The 18,645-nt window shown below is 40.5% G+C and overlaps 2 protein-coding genes across 8 annotated transcripts; one reads left to right on the top strand and one right to left on the bottom strand.

Annotated features, from left to right (window-relative positions):
• The first annotated feature begins 2,291 nt into the window (after positions 1–2,291).
• On the top strand, positions 2,292–16,714 carry LOC147185994 (basic helix-loop-helix ARNT-like protein 2). 7 transcript variants are annotated; one of them, XM_086103282.1, is made up of 17 exons: positions 2,292–2,551; positions 6,514–6,625; positions 6,726–6,764; positions 6,932–6,970; positions 7,877–8,034; positions 8,100–8,182; positions 8,307–8,399; positions 8,875–8,992; positions 9,099–9,245; positions 11,453–11,687; positions 11,851–11,957; positions 12,417–12,567; positions 12,678–12,736; positions 13,194–13,302; positions 13,403–13,487; positions 13,579–13,657; positions 14,540–16,714. In XM_086103282.1, the coding sequence occupies exons 1-17, from the start codon at positions 2,509–2,511 to the stop codon at positions 14,695–14,697; spliced, it is 1,815 nt and encodes a 604-aa protein (XP_085959408.1). In that variant the 5' UTR covers positions 2,292–2,508; the 3' UTR covers positions 14,698–16,714. The 7 variants fall into 7 exon arrangements, with proteins under 7 accessions (XP_085959408.1, XP_085959407.1, XP_085959413.1 ...); XM_086103281.1 differs by having other exon boundaries at positions 13,191–13,302; XM_086103287.1 differs by having other exon boundaries at positions 2,353–2,551; positions 8,103–8,182; positions 8,307–8,330; positions 13,191–13,302.
• A 1,057-nt stretch (positions 16,715–17,771) lies between these two features.
• On the bottom strand, positions 17,772–18,474 carry LOC147185993 (uncharacterized). The gene is made up of 2 exons (XM_086103868.1): positions 18,309–18,474; positions 17,772–18,190 (listed from the first exon to the last, which is right to left on the bottom strand). The coding sequence occupies exons 1-2, from the start codon at positions 18,472–18,474 to the stop codon at positions 17,772–17,774; spliced, it is 585 nt and encodes a 194-aa protein (XP_085959994.1).
• Positions 18,475–18,645: the final 171 nt, after the last annotated feature.

Below are 18,645 nucleotides of genomic sequence, written 5' to 3'. Positions count from 1 at the left end.
GGATGTTTCATATATTTAATTAGTGTGTTTGTATCTGTACGACACTACCGTACAACAATATGCCCTTATCATACAAACAAAATATTAGAAACGCAATTAGTACACATGAGACGAATTCCTATACACTGCCAACCAAAACCGAGCATTATCATCTTTCTTAAGGATGATTTTCAATCCAACTCTTGTACTGGATGGTGTACCTAATAGTGTGTCCGACAAGTGCATAACAATGAGTCAATGTACGTCATATGTGTCTGGCCAGCCTTGAATTGAACCAGGAATCGGAGTTTTTGGCGACATAGTGACATTCTTCCATGGTGAGTAAACGCAAATTCTTTTTTTTTTGTGTGCGCGTGTGTGTTTCCATTTTTTTGGCGGGGCTGGAGGCGGGTGTAAATCAAATAGCGTGACCTACATTGTCGCGAAGACCCGAGACTTGCTAAATACAAGTCGAAATAGCTTAACATGCATTCTTATCAGCCGCCTTGCACGAACACAACATCATGATGACGATGATGAGTGGCTGTGTTTTCCACTCGCGAACGTGACGCTGCGGTACTTTCTCCAGGCGCCCTACCCTTTAAATGGGTTAACGAGTCAAAGTTATACAAGTTATATAATATATAGGTCAACACGTGCCCGGCTGGCACGTGCAGCCGGCGGTCTTATGTAAAGTCTCGTACAAAGGTCTCAAATTACACGATGTAGGTGAGCCACAAAGATCGTCTATAATAAATAAGACCGTTCACTCGGATTTTACTTTCAGCCCCCCTTCCCAAGACCACAATCCCACCCTCACTATTTAAAAAAAATCGTAATTAACATGCTGATGTGATAGAAATATGGAAGCAAGGAAGGAAAAAGATGTACAGACAGAGGAAAACAAGGATATATAAAAGGAAAGGTCGAAGGAAGTACTGAAAAAAATGATGGTATTAGGATAGAGAGAAGGAAAGATGGAAGCAAGGACAACAGGGTGGTACGCAAGGAATGAAATGAAGATGGAAGAAAGCAAGGCGGAAGCCAGGAAAAGAGGGAGGAAGCAATAAAGAAGGAAGGCAACTTGGAGGATACAAGATAAAATTGGAGGGACGGAGGAAGGATTGAAGGAAGGAGAGAGCTATTCTGTTATCTTAATGCTAATGCGCAATACAAAAATATCAGGATAACGCAACCAGCATTGATCTTATAGATCATCCATCCATCCATTTTCCGATCCGCTTAGCCTCACATGGCTCACACTCACACCTAGGGCCAATTTAGTGTGTCAATCAGCCTGCCATGCACGTTTTTGGAATATGGGAGGAAACCGGAGTACCCAGAGAAAACCCACGCAGGAGAACATGCAAACTCCACACAGGGAGGCCGGAGCTGGAATTGAACCCGGTACCTCTGCACTGTGAGGTCGACGCGCTAACCACTGGAGCACCGGGCCGCCCCAAAAAGCAAATAATATTTTAAATGGTCTTTGCGGTGTCAAATCTACTCTATGTGGATGTATTACAGTATACTACCCTCTGGCAGCCAACGTGTGCACACCGGAATTAGCAGCCCAATGTGAGTTAAATTATCATGCACAAATTTCACGATATTGTATTAAATACTATTTTTACTGTGTTTTTTCGAAAGTACAATGTTTTAGATGACTTTTTTTCATGTAAAAAAAACACATTCAAAATGATTTTGAAAATTTGGGGTGGGATACATCTCCATCCCTTTCGATGCAAGCGCAACACGCAAAATATATTGATACTACCAGCTTTCATAGACAGACAATGGCCAAAGATATTTGACACCCGAGTGTTTTTCGTGACAAACGTGGTCACAGAAACAATTAAGATCGTAAATCAAGGCTTCAAATGGAGAAAGAGCAGAGTGAGACGTCCTTCTTAAACTAGGCTGCTTTCGACGAAGCGCCCGAGGCCATAAACACACGTCCGTTGTATCAGGTTACTCAAATTAATTTGGATAACTCCAATAAACTTAAATACATCAAGTATGATCCTTATCATGACAGAAATTTACCGTATGGGGAAAAATAAAGAAAGAAACACGTGACAATGTGGCGCTTTTGGTGCATATAAGGCACGTCACATTAAAAAAATTAAGGTACGTCACATAAAAATATAAAACGTTCACTTGTGGAATAATATAACATTATTAAATAATTTCAAAGGCGTTCGTATGTGAAATCGTGTTAGAGTATGAAATGAATGACTTCGCTGTGACGTCGTCAAGCTCGGGATGAATGAAGGCGGAAATGAAAAAAAAAAACACGGCTGTCCCGTCCCTCACGTTTCTGGCCCTCTCGACCTCGTACGCCACTCCGCCTCCTTTGTTAAAAAAAACGCACACACGCAAGAAAGGGTGGGAGGGGAAGACAAAAATGAAGTCAATTATACAAGTCGCCGGCTTTTCGCGGCTCCCTCCTCTCTCGCTCGGCTCCTCCACATGCGCCGCGGTGCACCGTAAAGCCTTCACCCGGACATCGGCTCCTCTCGCTCGGCCATGTCGGACGGAGGCTCCGGGGGGACCGCGGACCACCTGGCAGGTAAGTGGTACCCCTACATCTCCAAACATATTCAGTATTAGCTAATTCATTTATCATTTATAAGTCATTTTAAACACGCTGGCATAGATTTTACTGACAAAGTGTCAACATTTAAGAAGTTAATTCGGATACATTTGACGGTTATTTGGGGGAGCGGGAAACTTTTAGTGGTGTTCAACGTCATGAGTAAAAAACATTTAAATAGATGTTAAAAATTTAAGGTGTTAATTTCATTTGGAAGCCTTTCGTATAATTTACCGCGGTTAAAAAAAAAAGGAAAAAAAGGGTATATCTGCCCATTCATTATTTCATACTCCAAGGTTGTCTCCGTGTCGCGTTCCTGAACACTCGGACGTCTGAAATTCCCCCCACGGAAAAGTGCTTTGGAACGCAATCTCCAGGTTCACCCACTACCAGCAACGTCATAGAGACAAATTTAACACATTAAATCACACTTGTGCATATATGTGATAGAAACCAACCATGTGAAGCTATTTCGTAAAATGAAAAAAAAATAGAATATAAAACATAGCAATATAAAGGTGTCGCTTTTCGTACTTTTGATGGAAAATATATAATTTTTAAAAAAAGATTCTGTGCGCTTTCCCATTTTAAACTACAACGATGTATTCTTTGGAAGCTGTAAATTGGAGTTTTCAGACTTCCCAGTAGTCACAGAACGCAACATCCTGTTGGGAGGGAACGAGGGGGGGAGCGGGGGTCTTGCTTGTCCGACATACCTCACGTCGGCACGTGAGTGTAACCAAGACGACATGACGTCCTTTCTCGATGTCGCGATATGATAAAACTGCCACTGACGAATCGTTTGATTCTTTTGTTTTTTGTACTTTTTGTTTTTATACCTTGATTTAAGACCACGAGGGGCTTAAGTTGGTCACGTGCGGGCACGAGGAAAAGTGGGTCAGTAGATCAGTGGAACCGCATTTCTTCATTTCCGCCAACAGAGGGCGACAATCTCAAGAAAGTTTTTAAAACGTCACGAAAACCAACTCAAATAAATTTTTATAATTTGTGGGCGCAGCACATAATTCTATTTACGTGTCATTAGTGCATTTTTGATAATGAGGCACTCAATAATCCACACCCTTGCTTTCTAATGAACTCCAAAACAAAGTGTGTGTAAAAAAAATTTATCAAGAGTTGTCAGAATAATTTAATGATAATTATCCATCTTTATGTTGCATAAATGTGGCAGTAAAATATATTAAGAAATAATAGAATGAAAGTGTTGGCCTAAGTGTTGAGGTTTTTTTCCCCCCACATAGACAAAAGTGCTTCACATAAAATTAAGCTGTAACCAAAAAAAAACAAAATTATAACATTTTACAGTTAAAATAAGTACCCGCCCCCCCCCAAAAAAAAAAACTGAATCAAAAGTTCTCATCTTACTGTTTTTTTAAACCACTGCCACAATAGCCAATATATTTTAAAAAATGGCTACTATGAATAATAATATATAAAAACTCTCATTTTTTAGTAACAAGACCAGGTTTAATGCAACCTTATTAGTGGAGTAATGTTAAATATAAAAACAAATATTAATGCGAAAAGAGAATAACCTTTAAAATATTTTGGCATTGTATTTTTTTCCAGCCTGGTGTTTTTTTTTTTTTTTTTTTTTTTTTTTTTTTTTAATGCGTTCCAAAAGGGATTTGAGTGCACTTTTTACCCAGCCACAGACTATTGAGCCGATGTGATCTTTTTTGCGTGACATTTTTCACATGTAGGAAGGCTTTGCTGGTGGTTGCGTTGTCCAGAAATAACCTAGAACATACTGCACTTGGTGTGCGTGTGTCACGGCTGAAGGCTGCCTCTCGTCAAAGGACGCACGCACGTACGCACGCACTTCCTGGAAGTTAATACCAGCTGAGAACATTGGGCAGTCATAACATGTTGGAATTGAAATGCTAGGAAGCACGATGATAATGTCCAAAAAAAAATCGATTACCCGGTAGTTGTCATCCTTGAATGCAGTGGTTGTTTCTGTTTTTGACAGTACAATAAGACAAGTGTTCAAGAAGGAGCTTACGGCAGTCCTGAGAACTGTCTGCGTGACCGCCACATTTGCACAAGTTCCATCAGAAACATGTACCTGTTGGTCTTCAAAAGGTCCCGGGGGGAATCGTGAAAGTAAAACAGCACAAAAAAGAATGTTTTTATTCATGTCTTTGATAAAATCTCGCATCGTGTTTCCCCAACACAAGCCCAGGGCACCATTTTTCTGATTGACAAATTTGAACGTCCAAAAGAGGTTTCAACGGCATTAATTGTCCTTTTGTTTTTTGTTTTTAATTATAATTGACCCCAACGTAAAAATATAAAGTTGCGTGTTGACTAACATTGTTGCCATAAATGTCAATCATTTATTATCAAAAGTCGTTTTTTCACAGTCTGTACATGAGAGCGTTTTACTCACATAGTGACCAAAGTTTCACTTGTGTGTTTCATTTGAAAATCTGAAAAAAAAAAAATCTGTTGCATTTCAGTGCATGTAAAATCATCCCACTGGCACACGTGGTGTTTTCTCCCCTCTCATGTTGCAGTCACAGCCTGACTCACAACATGACAACTGGTCCCGATGGCACGTTTGCGCCTGGCTTGCCTCCCGTTCTCGGGAAATGATGACGCAGGACCCGGTGGAGGGAAAAAAGAAAAAAAAGGATGCAACAGTGTGAGCGTGCGACAGCGTCGTGGGCTGAACGGAGCGAGCCAAGCGATCTCCCACATTCCTCTCTTTGCGTCACGGATGACCCACTAAGAAAGGATTAATGAGAATCATGTCAATAGTCGTGACGAAAAGTGAACATAATCTGTGCTAGATATGTCGAAGCCAACCTTGGTGTTGTCAGTGGAATAAACCCCCCCGAAAAAAAAGTGAATATGGGTCGGTCAAGGTCAACATTTCCATCACTCCCATCGAGATTTCTTCGCCGAAAAAGCGAGTTGGGCCGAAGGAAGTAGGTCAGTGTCACAGCGTGATATAAGCTTTAGGTAAAATGATAGCCCAAATCCAAATTACCTTTATGCCACAAGTTTGCACGTGACAAGGTTACAAACTCTGATAAAACATCTCGAGTTGGGATTTCAACGACACGTCGGGAAGTTTTGCTGTTGTGAAAATTGGCTTTGCCGCATTTCACAACAAAGAAGTCACGTTAACGGAATGCTTGTTGCCATCAATGTCAATAAAAAATTTTACCCCCCCCCCCCCCCCCAACTTAAATACAAGATGTTGTTTTGGGATTTGTGTGTGTTTGAGAAAGGTGTGGGCAGGGTTGAAAAAAAAATTTGGAAAATTATTTTTGGGATGCACAAGTCAAAAGTGGATCAACTTTTGACCACTATGGGAAAACAGCAAAAGATTTTTGCCACACAAAAGTGCTGAGCGAACATAAAAAAAAATAATAATAAATAATGCCACCTTGGAACAATTTTTATTCAAGGCTTGTGTTTGTAATCAATTTTAATTGAATCCTTTATATTTTCTTTTTAACTCATTCAGTACCAGCCAATTCTGGACCAACTCTGAAAAGACGTTTAAAAACGTCTTTGGGAGTGAATTAAAATTTTTTTTATGCTGCTGTATTTAAGTCCAGTGTCTCTTGAAACGTGCATGATGTTACAGTGGTTTGCAAAAATATGAAATACACTTTTTTTTTTAATGAGTGAAACATCTGTGTTTGTGTTTGATGACTTCAAATGTATTTTATGATTTTACGCGTTTATATAATTTACATTAAGAGGAACATCGCAATTAGCAATTACATTTATTGGGATTGGTGCTTCTCTGTAGCTTATAATTTATTTTTTTTTGGTGTGTTTTGCTGCTTTCATCTACACCACCAAAACCGCTGTGCGTTATTAATAGACGCGGGAGGCTGCCCCCACCGATTTCAAAGTTGCCGTGTGTATTTGTGCGTGTGTGTGTCCGCGTTGGCTAGGTGGCGACGCGGAGGAGGATGGGCTGAGCCAAGCGAGCGTGTTGCTGCCTGCCGCCGAGCTGCCGAGGAAGCGCAAAGGTGATGTGGAGGACACGTTGGACACCCTTGTGCAGTAAGACAACCGGCGCAATCACACACACACACACACACAACTGTCAATCATTCATGAGACGGGTCAGTGGACTGAAAATGTACTTTTGTTGATCTAACAGCCAAGGTCTTGACTTCCAAATGGATGGAGACCTCAGCAGGTACGCTCGGATCTATTTGTGGGTCATTCCGTAATTATAGGGCAATGTTGGGGTCAATTATTCCAATTTTTATTAATTTCTCATTTTATTTTATTTTTTAAAGAACTCAAAAACTCGCACTGTAATTCACAACTAATTTTGTTTAATTTTTTTGTTCTGTTTTACAGATCAGAAGATGATCAGCAAGCCAAAATGAAATGCTTCCGGTATTTTTCACTTCAAATTCCCTTTTCAAAATGACATTTCTGGGATGGCAAACTTGGGGGCGGGCCACACGCTTCCTTACCAGATGTATGACAAAAATGCTCTATTAAATATGAAAAAAAATATGAGCTATGAATTAATCTTTGATAGTATATTTTCCAATGCCTGGATAAAACATCCCATTCTCCTAACCAATCGATGAAATACGTTTTTTTTTCACCATGTGCAAGGAGCTCTCTTGCTAAAAAACAAAAATTCCTTTTCAAGGATGGCACAAAACCAACCAACATTGAGTGCCAGACTCATTCTATACATTTCCCCCCCCCCACAAAAATTCACTCAAAATTTTGATATTATTGAGGTTCAATGTTTTTCCTGCATGTCGTTCCAAATACTTTACACAAAAAAAAAAAAGATATAAGGCCGGCACGAGTTGCAATATAAGCAGCAGTGTAAGTGCAACTAAGAGATGTCTGCTGATCGGTGAGATTCGCATATTCACAGTTTTTTAGTTTTTTCCCCCCCAGTATTTCAGTTTTTGTAGGTTCACCCCCTTTTTTATGGAAAACGTATATTGAGTGGTTGTCAGGGCAAGCCAGCAAATAACTACGCCACAAAACGTAAACTCGGTGAACCATAAGTCATTCAAGAGCCGCTACAAGATGCAGACATCGGACATTTGGTCTCAATGAAGCTCCTCAGATCACTTCGACTCTTTGGCACTGTGATGCCACCAAAGGGTGCACTTGCGCATTAAACGAGCAACAAAAACAAAACATGTCTTTTAACTCAGTCACTCCCAAAGACGTTTTTAAACGTCTTTTCAGACTTGGTCCAGAATTGGCTGGTACTGAATGAGTTAATATGAAAGGCAAAAAAGCTCAGTATGTCCTGTGTATGGATCGCAGGCAACCTCACCGGCAGATTGAAAAGCGGCGGCGAGACAAAATGAACAACCTCATCGACGAGTTAGCCACCATGATCCCCGCCTGTCAGCCCATGCCACGGAAACTGGACAAACTCACTGTGCTGCGGAAGGCCGTACAGCATCTAAAAGCCCTTAAAGGTAACGCCACGCTACGTCGCAAAATGTTTTCCGGCGCTTTGGATTGATTCTTCATTTCTTTCCAGTAGGGTCAGGCAGCACCTTCGCTAATGCCGCCTGTAAGCCTTCCATCGTTCCTCATGATGACCTCAGGCACCTTTTGCTCAGGGTGGGTGCCGCAATTCAGCGACTGTCTTTTTTCATTATTAAAAAAACATTTTTTTTTAATCCACTAATCCCGATTTTTCTCTTTTTTTTTTCTTTTTTTTTTTACGTCTGTGTGCCCATTGCAGGTTGCGGACGGTTTCCTGTTAGTTGTGAGTTGTGACCGAGCGAAAATTTTGTTTATCTCGGAATCCGTCTCCAAGATCCTCAGCTTTAGCAGGGTGTGTGCATGTTTTGCCAACTCGGGTGGATGAAGCAACCACCTGAGGCATCCATTAGGGCTGATGTTTTTTTTTTGGTTAGTTTTTTTTTCCTGCCAAGTGTAGTGCAACAAAGTATCACGTCAAAATCCTTAGACTGTAGGAATATGACATTGAATATTTATTTGAACCATTTAATGCACAAAATATGATAACCTGATAGCATGATAAGCTGTCCACTCTAGTAACGCTGTCCCTGAAAAGGTGGATATTCTTATGTATATAAAAAAACAAAAAGAATCAATTTAATTCAAGAATGGGGTTCATATGACATATGTTGACTCTGCATTCCAGATGATGCAATCCCTTTTTAAAAATTTATTTTTTCTTCAATCCAAACAGCAGCAATGATTTTTTTGTTCAATCCAAACAGCAATAATGATTAAAAAAAAAAAAAAGTAGGTATTTAATTATTTTTTTTTTGGGGTGGCGGTAGGTGGAGCTGACGGGCCAAAGTCTGTTCGACTTCATCCACCCCAAAGACATTAGCAAGGTGAAGGAGCAGCTGTCGTCGTCCGAGCTCAACCCGCACCAGCGCCTCATCGACGCTGCCAGTGAGTCTGTTGCCATGATGACGAGTCAAGTCCACTGTGGGAGTCACTAAATAGAACTTGGCGTGTGTTTCTTTTCTCTTTTTTTTTTTTCGGGCGGGGTGTATAGCTGGCGCCCCTGTCCACGCGGACGCCCCCGTCACGGCGTCTCACTTGTCCACGGGAGCCAGACGCTCCTTCTTCTGCCGTATGAAGCACAACCGGGGGGAGGGAAAGTACAAGGACAAGCGCACACTGCCCAACGCTTCCAAGAAAGGTGGGTCAACGCAGATAATATATGCATAGACAGATGGAATTATTCAGAGCTTTTTGGGGAGGTACTTAAATTGCTGCGCTGTACCATCAAAAAAAAGAAAAAAGTCATCTTTGTTGCCATCAAAAGTTTTCTAAATTGGATTTAAAGTTAAACATGTGCAAATATTTTTGAAGTCATCTATAATTAAAAAAGTCGATTAATAGACCATCAAGTCATTTCTTTGCATAGCCTTGAATCGCAAACAGGCTTCACATGCCCACAGTTGACAAATATTAATGACATCCCCTGACCTAAACCACCCCCGCAGGGCAAGGAAAAACTCCAAAAATCCCTTCAGGGGGAAAATGAGAAACCTTGAGAAGGGGCCGCAGATGGGAGAACCCTCCCCTCTCCCTCTCCCATGACCAGCCTGCAATGGATGCCTAATGGGCAACATTTGACACAATATTGTACAAAACTGTCTGAATGATATAAAGCCAATTTAACAAAATGAAAATGAAATGAAAAGTTTGGGCCCATGATGTCAGTTATATTTTTTCAACACGCACTGGGTTCACTTCGGGACATATTTTGGCATACAAACAAAAAATCAAACATTAAGTACACCTTTTTTTCCCTCCCCAGAATGGAGTGAAAAAAGCCTTTGAGCATACATTTTGTTCCCTTAGTAATGAATTCTTTTCATGTCCAAGGTTCCTGCACAGCATATGTGATCGGCATTTATGAAATGGTTGTATAATGGACACTAATTGACTCATTAATGCTGCAAATGGGCTCATATTGAATTTCTAAAGGGAGATAATTATGATGAATGTGAAATTATTGTCGGAAATGTGGAGTGATTTTATTTTATTTTTTTATCAGAAGAAAAAGGCCCCTGTCTTTGTGTGAAATCAGATGATCACAGAGACTGCAAGTTGCAACGTATTGTAGACAAAATGAATTTGCTGTTGTGAAACATGGAGGAGCAGTGACCCTATAAAATCCAACCTTGCTCTCTTTCCCACTGCCGCATTTAATGAACCAGTTTGAATAGGAGCAGTCAAGAACAAAATCAATATTATGCCTTCGGTGTCCACGGTAAAGAAATCCTGTTTGCTTTTCCCCATGTCAAGGTAAAGGTCCCAACCAAACAATTAGCCGACGCGAGTGATGAGTGTAAAGAAAGCAGCCAAAGACATAAATGGAGACGTAAATGTGGTTTCCTTTTTCCTAACTTTATACAATGGAGGCCGGGTTTATTGAACAGAGGAAGTAGGTCAGCGTTTATAGCATTTTATAACCACAAAGAGAGACAAGATAGAAGGCGGTGAACCAAACGACAGGACAACTGTACTCTTCCTCTAATTGGCCACGGTGAAGGGGAGACAGCGACGCTTAGCGGGCGAATGTTGAAACTGCAGCGAATAGTTCTCAATCTTCATCCCGTGTAATAAAAACCTTTTTTTTCAATCAATTTTTAAAAATGGAATATTTACTTATGTTGAAACTGCAGCGAATAGTTCTCAATCTTCATCCCGTGTAATAAAAACTTTTTTTTTCAATCAATTTTTAAAAATGGAATATTTACTTTGGTTTTGAATAGGCAAATACATACAATCAATATTAATATTGGTAATAAATAATAATAACAATAATAATAGTGCGACCACTAATAATCACAATTTCAAACCAACAAGCGGGCATTTAGTGTTTGACCCACCATGGGAGATAAATGTTGGAATGCGGTATCTGTTTTATTTTATGTATCTATTTAATTTTAATTTTATCTGTTTTATTTTATGTATCTTTTACTTTAATTTCATTGTCAGCAAATAAAATACGTGTTTTTATGGTTATTGTATTTCATTCAACAAGATACTGATTCTTAAAAGTGTAAAATGAGGACCACAAGTGGTACACGGGGTTCCTCTGGTGGCACACAAAATAATCACATCATTATAGATCTAAAGTGCATCATGCTTTAAAGTATGAAAGTGCATCATGCTTTAAAGTATGTGTTTAATCATTTAGAAATATTTTTCTTTTCAAGCATTTACAGTATATTGGTACTTTTTGTCTTTTTGTTTTTTTTAAAAATGTTTTTACATGCCATAACCAACTGTTATGCTATTCTGTACTATTGTTCGTTACTTTATAAAGCCACAAAGTATCCAGAAGCCCTTTTAAATTTAAAAGGATAATGTTGCCAAAATGTGCGTCCCCAGACTCGAGCAGATACTGTACCCTCCACTGCTCCGGGTACATGCGCAGCTGGCCCAGGAGCGACCTGGACTCAGAGACTGACGGCGAGAAGGTCACCACGGGCCTCACCTGTCTGGTGACCATGTGCCGCGTGCAGGCCCACGCGTCCCACCAGCCCCCCAAAGACGTCAAAGTCAAGCCCAGCAAGTTTGTGACTCGCTGTGCCATCGACGGCAAGTTCACTTTTGTAGAGCAACAGTGAGTTTTCCCTCTATTCTCTTCTCATATCCCCACTGACTTTACTCATTTAGCCTTTTATATTTTCACGAGCCTGAGATCGGAGTTCGATTGTGTAAGCTAGCCCACACAAAAACTTACACAAAAAATTGTGATTGAATGTTTTTTTTTTTTTTCTTCACAGAGCGACAACTGTCATTGGTTATCTCCCACAAGAAATTTTGGGCACGTCTTGTTACGAGTACTTCCACCAGGATGACCTGCAGCACCTTGCAGAAAAACACAGGCAAGGTGATTGATCATGGCGGATTATATTAGAAATTTTGGCAAGAGAAAAATTTCAATTCAATCGACCAACTTTTACATATACTTGTACCGCTGAGAATAAGAGTGGGCTAACTCCAATTTTGTCCATATTAAGTTAAATGCTGGGCAAGGTTAAGTTCCAATTTTGACAGATAGCAGGCAGTCTATTTTTGCACTCAGCTCATTTCCTGATTCATCAGTGCAACAGTGGGCCAACTCCCATTGCCAAGATGGCCACACGCAGAATAATCGACTCCATCTCCTGACGTCACTCACTAGGCTACGCCCCTTAAAGGCAGGCGTCAAAGGATAAATTTGTGACCAGTGGTCAAGAATAACCACATTAAACAATTTCTTTCCCACGTGGAGTACTTTTCGTCTGTTATAACCAACGGTACTTGCCAGCCCGGGCACATTTCTTGACACTCTCCTTTGTGGTTGCAGTTCTGCGCAGCAAAGAGAAGCTGGAGACAAAGTGCTACAAGTTCAAAACAAAATACGGTCCCTACGTTTCACTCCAAAGTCAGTGGTTTAGTTTTACGAACCCGTGGACCAAAGAAGTCGAGTTTGTTGTGTCTTTAAACCGGGTTGTCTCGTAAGTATTCATTTCACATTTTTTCAGGCCTTTTTTCTTTAAACAAGATAATGTTTTTCCTTTGTTACACACTGGTACAATTTGCCATTGAAGTACCTGTTTTTCATCAGTAGGGGGCCCAGTCACACAAAAGATGATGAGGCAGCAGGCAGCGCCAAAGGACCTCAGGGTAACTTACATCATGCATCCATCCATCCACTTTCTCGTCCACTTATCCTCACGAGGGTGTGCCGGAGCCTATCCCAGGTGTCTTTGGGCAGTAGGCGTGGGGACACCCTGAACTGGTTGCCAGCCAATCACAGGGCACACATAGACGAACAATTAACCGGGGTCACACTCAACAACTCGGCACAATTTAGAGTGGTCCATTTACCTGCCGTGCACGTTTTGGGAATGTGGGAGGAAACCGAAGCACCCAGAGAAAACCCACATAGGCACGGGGAGAACATGCAAACTTCACACAGGAAGGCCGAAGCCAAAATTGAACCCTGCACCTCTGCACTGTGAGGCGGATGTGCTAAACAGTTCCCCACCGTGCCGCCCAACTGACATCTCATTTTAGATACAATGTGCTTTTTATCATTCATCAAAATTTTTTTTAATTGTTACTTCTTCTCCCACAGAAGAATCAAAACTGTTACCCATTATTCCAGGCCTCACGAGCAACGTGGGCAAAATGATCTACGCAGGCAGCATTGGCACACAAATTGCCAATGAACTCATCGATTCCTACAGGTACTTGCACACTTCCCTCAGATAGATTAGCCTTTGGGTAAAATTTCAGGATGAACCAAAAAAAATCACGAAATATGCGTACGTACATATTTGTCACCAGGGCAAACTCATCTCCATCCAGCGCTGTGTCCAGTCCGTTTGGTGCAGCCCAGAGTGTGCCAGAATCTCCGCAAGCAAGCAGAAGCGTGAGTGATTTGTGACGACCATGCGTCTGCTCGTCATACTTATTCTAGGTTCTGTTTTTAATTTGATTTATGTATTTATTTATTTTTGCAGCTGTCGAGCCAAGAGGATGAAGCAGGAAGTTCCTCTGAGTCGAAGACGGAAGCAGTCCCCAGCGCTTTGGAAAGTACAGGTACCATGTCATCCTATAAAATATCAATAAAATGTGAAAGAAAATAGGAAGCGTTAAAAGTAGAGAATAGTATAAAAATACGTTTTTAACAAAAAAATAAAATTATGGACGAGTACGGCATATATCAAAAAATACAAAATCTAAAATGGTTAAAAAAACAGGATTAAAAAAATACTAAATATGTTCAGTATATTAAAATGAGTGATAATAAAATTGAAAGTGTATAAAAAGTTGAGAATGATAAAAAAAGGAATGTATAAACAACTAATCCAACAAAAAATATAGAGCAAGTGATAATTGAATATATATACAGTATATATATATATATATATACAGTATATATAATGTATTTTTTAAACACATTTTATTGTATATTTTTATGTTTTAAACAAATAGAATGTATAACAAAATGTATATTTTAAAACAATAAAAATGATAATTTTGTATTTCGAATGCATTTTATAAATAATAAATGCATTCGAAATTATAAAATATTTGAAGACGTATCGACTACAAGGGTTAAAAAAAAACTTTCTCAAGCAGAATGTGGTTGCATAATAAAACAAAACATTGATGACTCAATGGAAAATGTTGCTCAGCTGAACTGATCAAATACATACATAAATGCATATGTTATTGATTTTGTGTCACACTATCACCAACAAACAAGCATAATTTTGCCATACTATGAATATTAACAACGCCAAAATGTCAGTTGGACTCCAGGAAGACATGAAGTACATTTCCATTCTTTCTCGCAATATACATTTTGGAATAATGCACATAAATGAGAAGAAGAAAAAAAAAGACAACATGCATTGGGTGGCCATACTGTCCAGACAGGGAACCTTAAATCTGGCTGTGTATTTTTACGTGTCCCAGGCGACCCGTCCCAGCAGGACTTGGACAGCATGCTGGTGCCGGGCCTGAGCAGCTTTAGCAGCGATGAAGCGGCCATGGCGGTTATCATGAGCTTAATAGAGACGGACGTAAACATGGGCCAGTCGGGGGACTTGGACGACTTACACTGGCCCTTCTGAGCCCCCAACTTTCACCTCGCTATCCAACCCACCACGAGGCCCCCCCCCACCCCCCCAAAAAAGGACACGTAGTGTCGAAAAACCATCCCGACTGTTGAGTTCTTTTTAAGGAAATGGCACTTGGAGTGAATCTGTCTTCCGGTTGGATTGAAAGGCAGATTTCCCCCTCCCCCCTCCCCATTCTGGCTTGACTATGGGGAAATTCGACTGAGGACCTGCAGTGCCGCTAGATGAGAACCTTTTTAATTTTATTTAATTTTTTGTCACGCCATAGCCATCACCAAATATATTTTTCTTTCCACCTCGTTTTTGGGTGGAGTCATTCAAGACTCTTTATGCATTGTGCAAATATGGACCCGATGCCTCAGGCCTTAATTTACAGCCCAGACGCCATCACGGCTGCTCCCCCCGTTAAACTGCAAAGCCAATTTCATGACGTTCAGAAAATAAAAAACATGTCGGGGTGGGGGGTGGTAGGGTTGAAGAATGTGGGGTTGCAGCAGAACCCTTCTGCCTGCAAAATCATATGATTATGATACGAGCCTAAACCCGAGCAACTTGGTTTTGTTTTCAGAAGCATACATTTTTAGAATCCAAATTCACCTAGCAAGTAATTTCTTTGGGTGCATATGCAATCGAATTTTAATCGGCTAATATTTTAGGACCTCTCTGTGGCATATTCGTTATTTAAGTCTTAGAGGCACCGCGGTTACGACAGTGGACAGCTTACCACGTTATCAGGTTACAGGGTGCAGGAAAGGGTTAATGTCACATTTTTATTGATTGTCATGGCTATCTACGGGCCAACACATGCTAACGCATTCAAAATGTGTCTAGCGGCTCACTGTTTGGGTTTGTACCGGAACAAATGTAACGATCTTTCAAAAATATCACATTTGACTGGAATTGACAAAAATTGACAGGCAAATTTACTGTATGATAGTACAAATAAGATTTACTTAAAAAAAATTTTACTCCACATTAGTGGCGTGAAATGAATTTGATGACATCATATTTGGTCCTAATTGGCTTGGCCCCAGTCCACTTTATGCAAATTAAAATTAGCAATTAATTTTATTTATTTTTGCTTGAGCAAAAATTGTAACGCCGTACACCGGTTAAATCAAAGATATTAACTGTACGGTAATAGCGGTCAAAATCAAATCCAAATCTGTGTGAAATGGAGCTGAAAAGGGCTTTCGGAGCTGGTCTCAAAAGACAAAATACCAAATGGTGAATGTGCTGTCAAAAGAATGTATGTCAATGACATATCACTGACTGTAAAGGCGAGGCGGTTTTGTGAAGGTTACTTGCTGGGCGGTTAGAAGAATGTTTCCACTTCGAATGAGGCCATAACAAAACAAAATAAAACAAAAATGGGTGATGTACGGGGGGAAAAGACTTGAAAGCCTAATATGTATTTAGTAGGACATTGTTTACTGAGCGTTTTGTCCCAGGTGCAGATCGCCGGTTGAAAGGCACATTCTCTATTGTCTGGATGCGACTTTCCACTTATTTAATACCGTCTGTTTGTCTGTTGCCGAATGTCCCGGTACCCACAACAGCCTTTTGTGAACTCACGCGTCGGCCTATCTCAACTTTTTTGCTACTGAGAATATGCAACATGGTTCCGTGCACATTTATTCACTTGAAATCCTACCAGAGCACACTAGACAAAAGGAGACATTTGGAGGATGGGGGGAAAAAAAAGAATCACAGGAGGAGTTTTTTTTTTGGGGATACGAAATCCTCTTCTTTTACTCGGCTCATGCAAACTTCTTGGGTTCTATCATTGGCTCCTCCACGCTTGAAAAACATAAATGTGATTGTGTTGCCTTGTGTTTTGGAATGTGTAAAATCAACAATGCGATGTGGCTTTCTAAGCCGCTTAAAAAAAAAAACAGCCATCAGAAGAGATGGTGTCTTGTTCGTTTGTACGTGCTAATTGTTATCGATGTTTCTGCTGTAAGGCGTGGAGAAACAACTTGGAAGTAAAGTACTTTTTTTTTTGTAGGAAGAGAGTTTCATTGTTATTGTATTTTGCTGGACAAAACAACAACCAAGCTCCTACATGCCGCGCTGATTATAAATTAGTCTCCAGTAAGACCGCGAGTGAGCCAAGCACACACACCTCATGTATTTTTATTTATTTATTATTTTTGTATATCTATAACAAGGAAAAATGTATGTAATGCAATTTTAAAATAATTCTACTTTTAGAAAATAAAGTACATTTCAATTAAATATTTTTTTTTGTATTTCATATATATATATTTATATATCTTTTTTTAAAATGTATATTACGATTTTAAAATTGCAATATTTTATTTAAAATACAATTACAATATTTTATTTAAAATATATATTGCAATTTCAAAATCGTAATATACATTAAAAAAAGATATATAAATATATATATATAAAATACAAAACAATTAATTTAATTGAAATGTACTTTATTTTCTAAAAGTAGAATTATTTTAAGAGCTGGATCAAATATTCCACCTTTACCCCCCCCCCCCCCCCTCCCTGCGCCCACCCCAAAAAAAAAAGGCAATTGCGAGCCAATATTTTGGTGCAGCTCTCGCCAAAATAATTTTTGAAAATCTCGATACCGTATTTTTCGCATTATAAGGTGCTTCGGAGAATGGCCTATTTGAAAACTGTTCATGTATAGGGCACACTGCATTATAAGGCGCATAGAAGAGAAGCTACAATAGTGGCTGCGGTTGCGTTAGGCATCCACTAGATGGAGCTACGCTAAAGGGAATACAATACAATACAGCTTTATTTATGTAGTGCCTTCACAACCGCTGCAGCTGTCACAACACTTGACAGAACATTTCAAATACTACGTCCAAGAAATCTAAATATTGATCCATATACACTGTCGGCTTTTGAGAAAATTAGAGGCTTTTTGGGTGCGTCTTATAGTGCGGAAAATCCCCCTTTTTTTCCTCATGTGAGACAGTTATTGTAAGAAATACACTGTAAAAGTTTTTTTTTTTGGGGGGGGGGGTCATCTCTGCGTCACAGATTTACAACTCTCACCAGAATATAAACCCCAAAGGCGCTCATGACACAATTCCCTGCGCGCTGCTCGTCTTCCCTGACAGACAAAAGATTTGCTTTGCCTTGGCGAGGTAAAAGAAAGGCCCTATCAGCACGCCGAGCCTTGGAAACATCTGACAGAACTGATAAGCAACACACGCCACTCGGCTTAGTGCCAGCCGATTATAAATGGTCAGAAAAAGCAAAGGCAGCATGACGCAAACGGGCGTGTAGGCAATCACGGCGGGCACCACCACCGTCAGCACGTTCACCACCGCCCGTCTCTTTAGCGGTGAGCCGGCCTGATTGGCGCTCGTGTACGCTGGGCTTTGTTGGCGAAGGGACAGGACCACACCCATGAGGCTGGCAAACATGACTTGGAAGAGGCACGAGATGACGATGCACACAGGCGCGAGCATGACAGACAGGTCGTTGATAATACCTGCGGAAAACAAAACTCTTAGGCTTGCTAAAAGGGGCGGAGCCAGATGAGTTGGGGGGCAAAGACCAGGTTGTTCAAGTCTCTCGCCGTTATTTGCCATTACTCAAATAGAACTTACCCGAAGCCAGGCAGAAGGAAAACGTTAGTAGCCACACCACACTGGACACGGCTACGCGGTACTCCCACTTTCGCGCTTTCAGGTACAGTACGGGTCGGACTACGGCCAGGTAGCGCTCGATGCACATGCAGGTCAACAGCAAGGGACAGCCGATCACGTTGAACATTCCAAACACGTTTTCCGACACGTTGATGGAAGTGTGGTAGATAAGCTTGGTTTCTGGAAAGCAGTTAACACTCGCAGGTTCACGGTCTTGCCATTTTGCGGTCTATTTGTGTTGTCTGTTTTTGTTGGGTGTAATTGCACTGTTGGCCAACAGATGGTGGCATAGTGTCAG

The sequence above is a fragment of the Hippocampus guttulatus genome, chromosome 22, assembly GCF_054856545.1.
Source record: "Hippocampus guttulatus isolate MCC_2025c chromosome 22, RoL_Hgut_1.0, whole genome shotgun sequence".
NCBI classification, from domain to species: domain Eukaryota; kingdom Metazoa; phylum Chordata; class Actinopteri; order Syngnathiformes; family Syngnathidae; genus Hippocampus; species Hippocampus guttulatus.
This window is presented reverse-complemented; position numbering and strand designations above follow the sequence as displayed.

Bases quoted from the DNA above. Each gene is read 5' to 3' on its own strand.
- LOC147185994 (XM_086103281.1), top strand. From the start codon at position 2,509: ATGTCGGACGGAGGCTCCGGGGGGACCGCGGACCACCTGGCAG. The intron at 8,035-8,099 runs GTAACGCCACGC...ATTTCTTTCCAG, and splicing joins GCATCTAAAAGCCCTTAAAG to TAGGGTCAGGCAGCACCTTC. The intron at 12,568-12,677 runs GTAAGTATTCAT...GTTTTTCATCAG, and splicing joins TCTTTAAACCGGGTTGTCTC to TAGGGGGCCCAGTCACACAA.
- LOC147185993 (XM_086103868.1), bottom strand. From the start codon at position 18,474: ATGTTCAACGTGATCGGCTGTCCCTTGCTGTTGACCTGCATGTGCATC. The intron at 18,191-18,308 runs GTAAGTTCTATT...TGTTTTCCGCAG, and splicing joins TTCCTTCTGCCTGGCTTCGG to GTATTATCAACGACCTGTCT.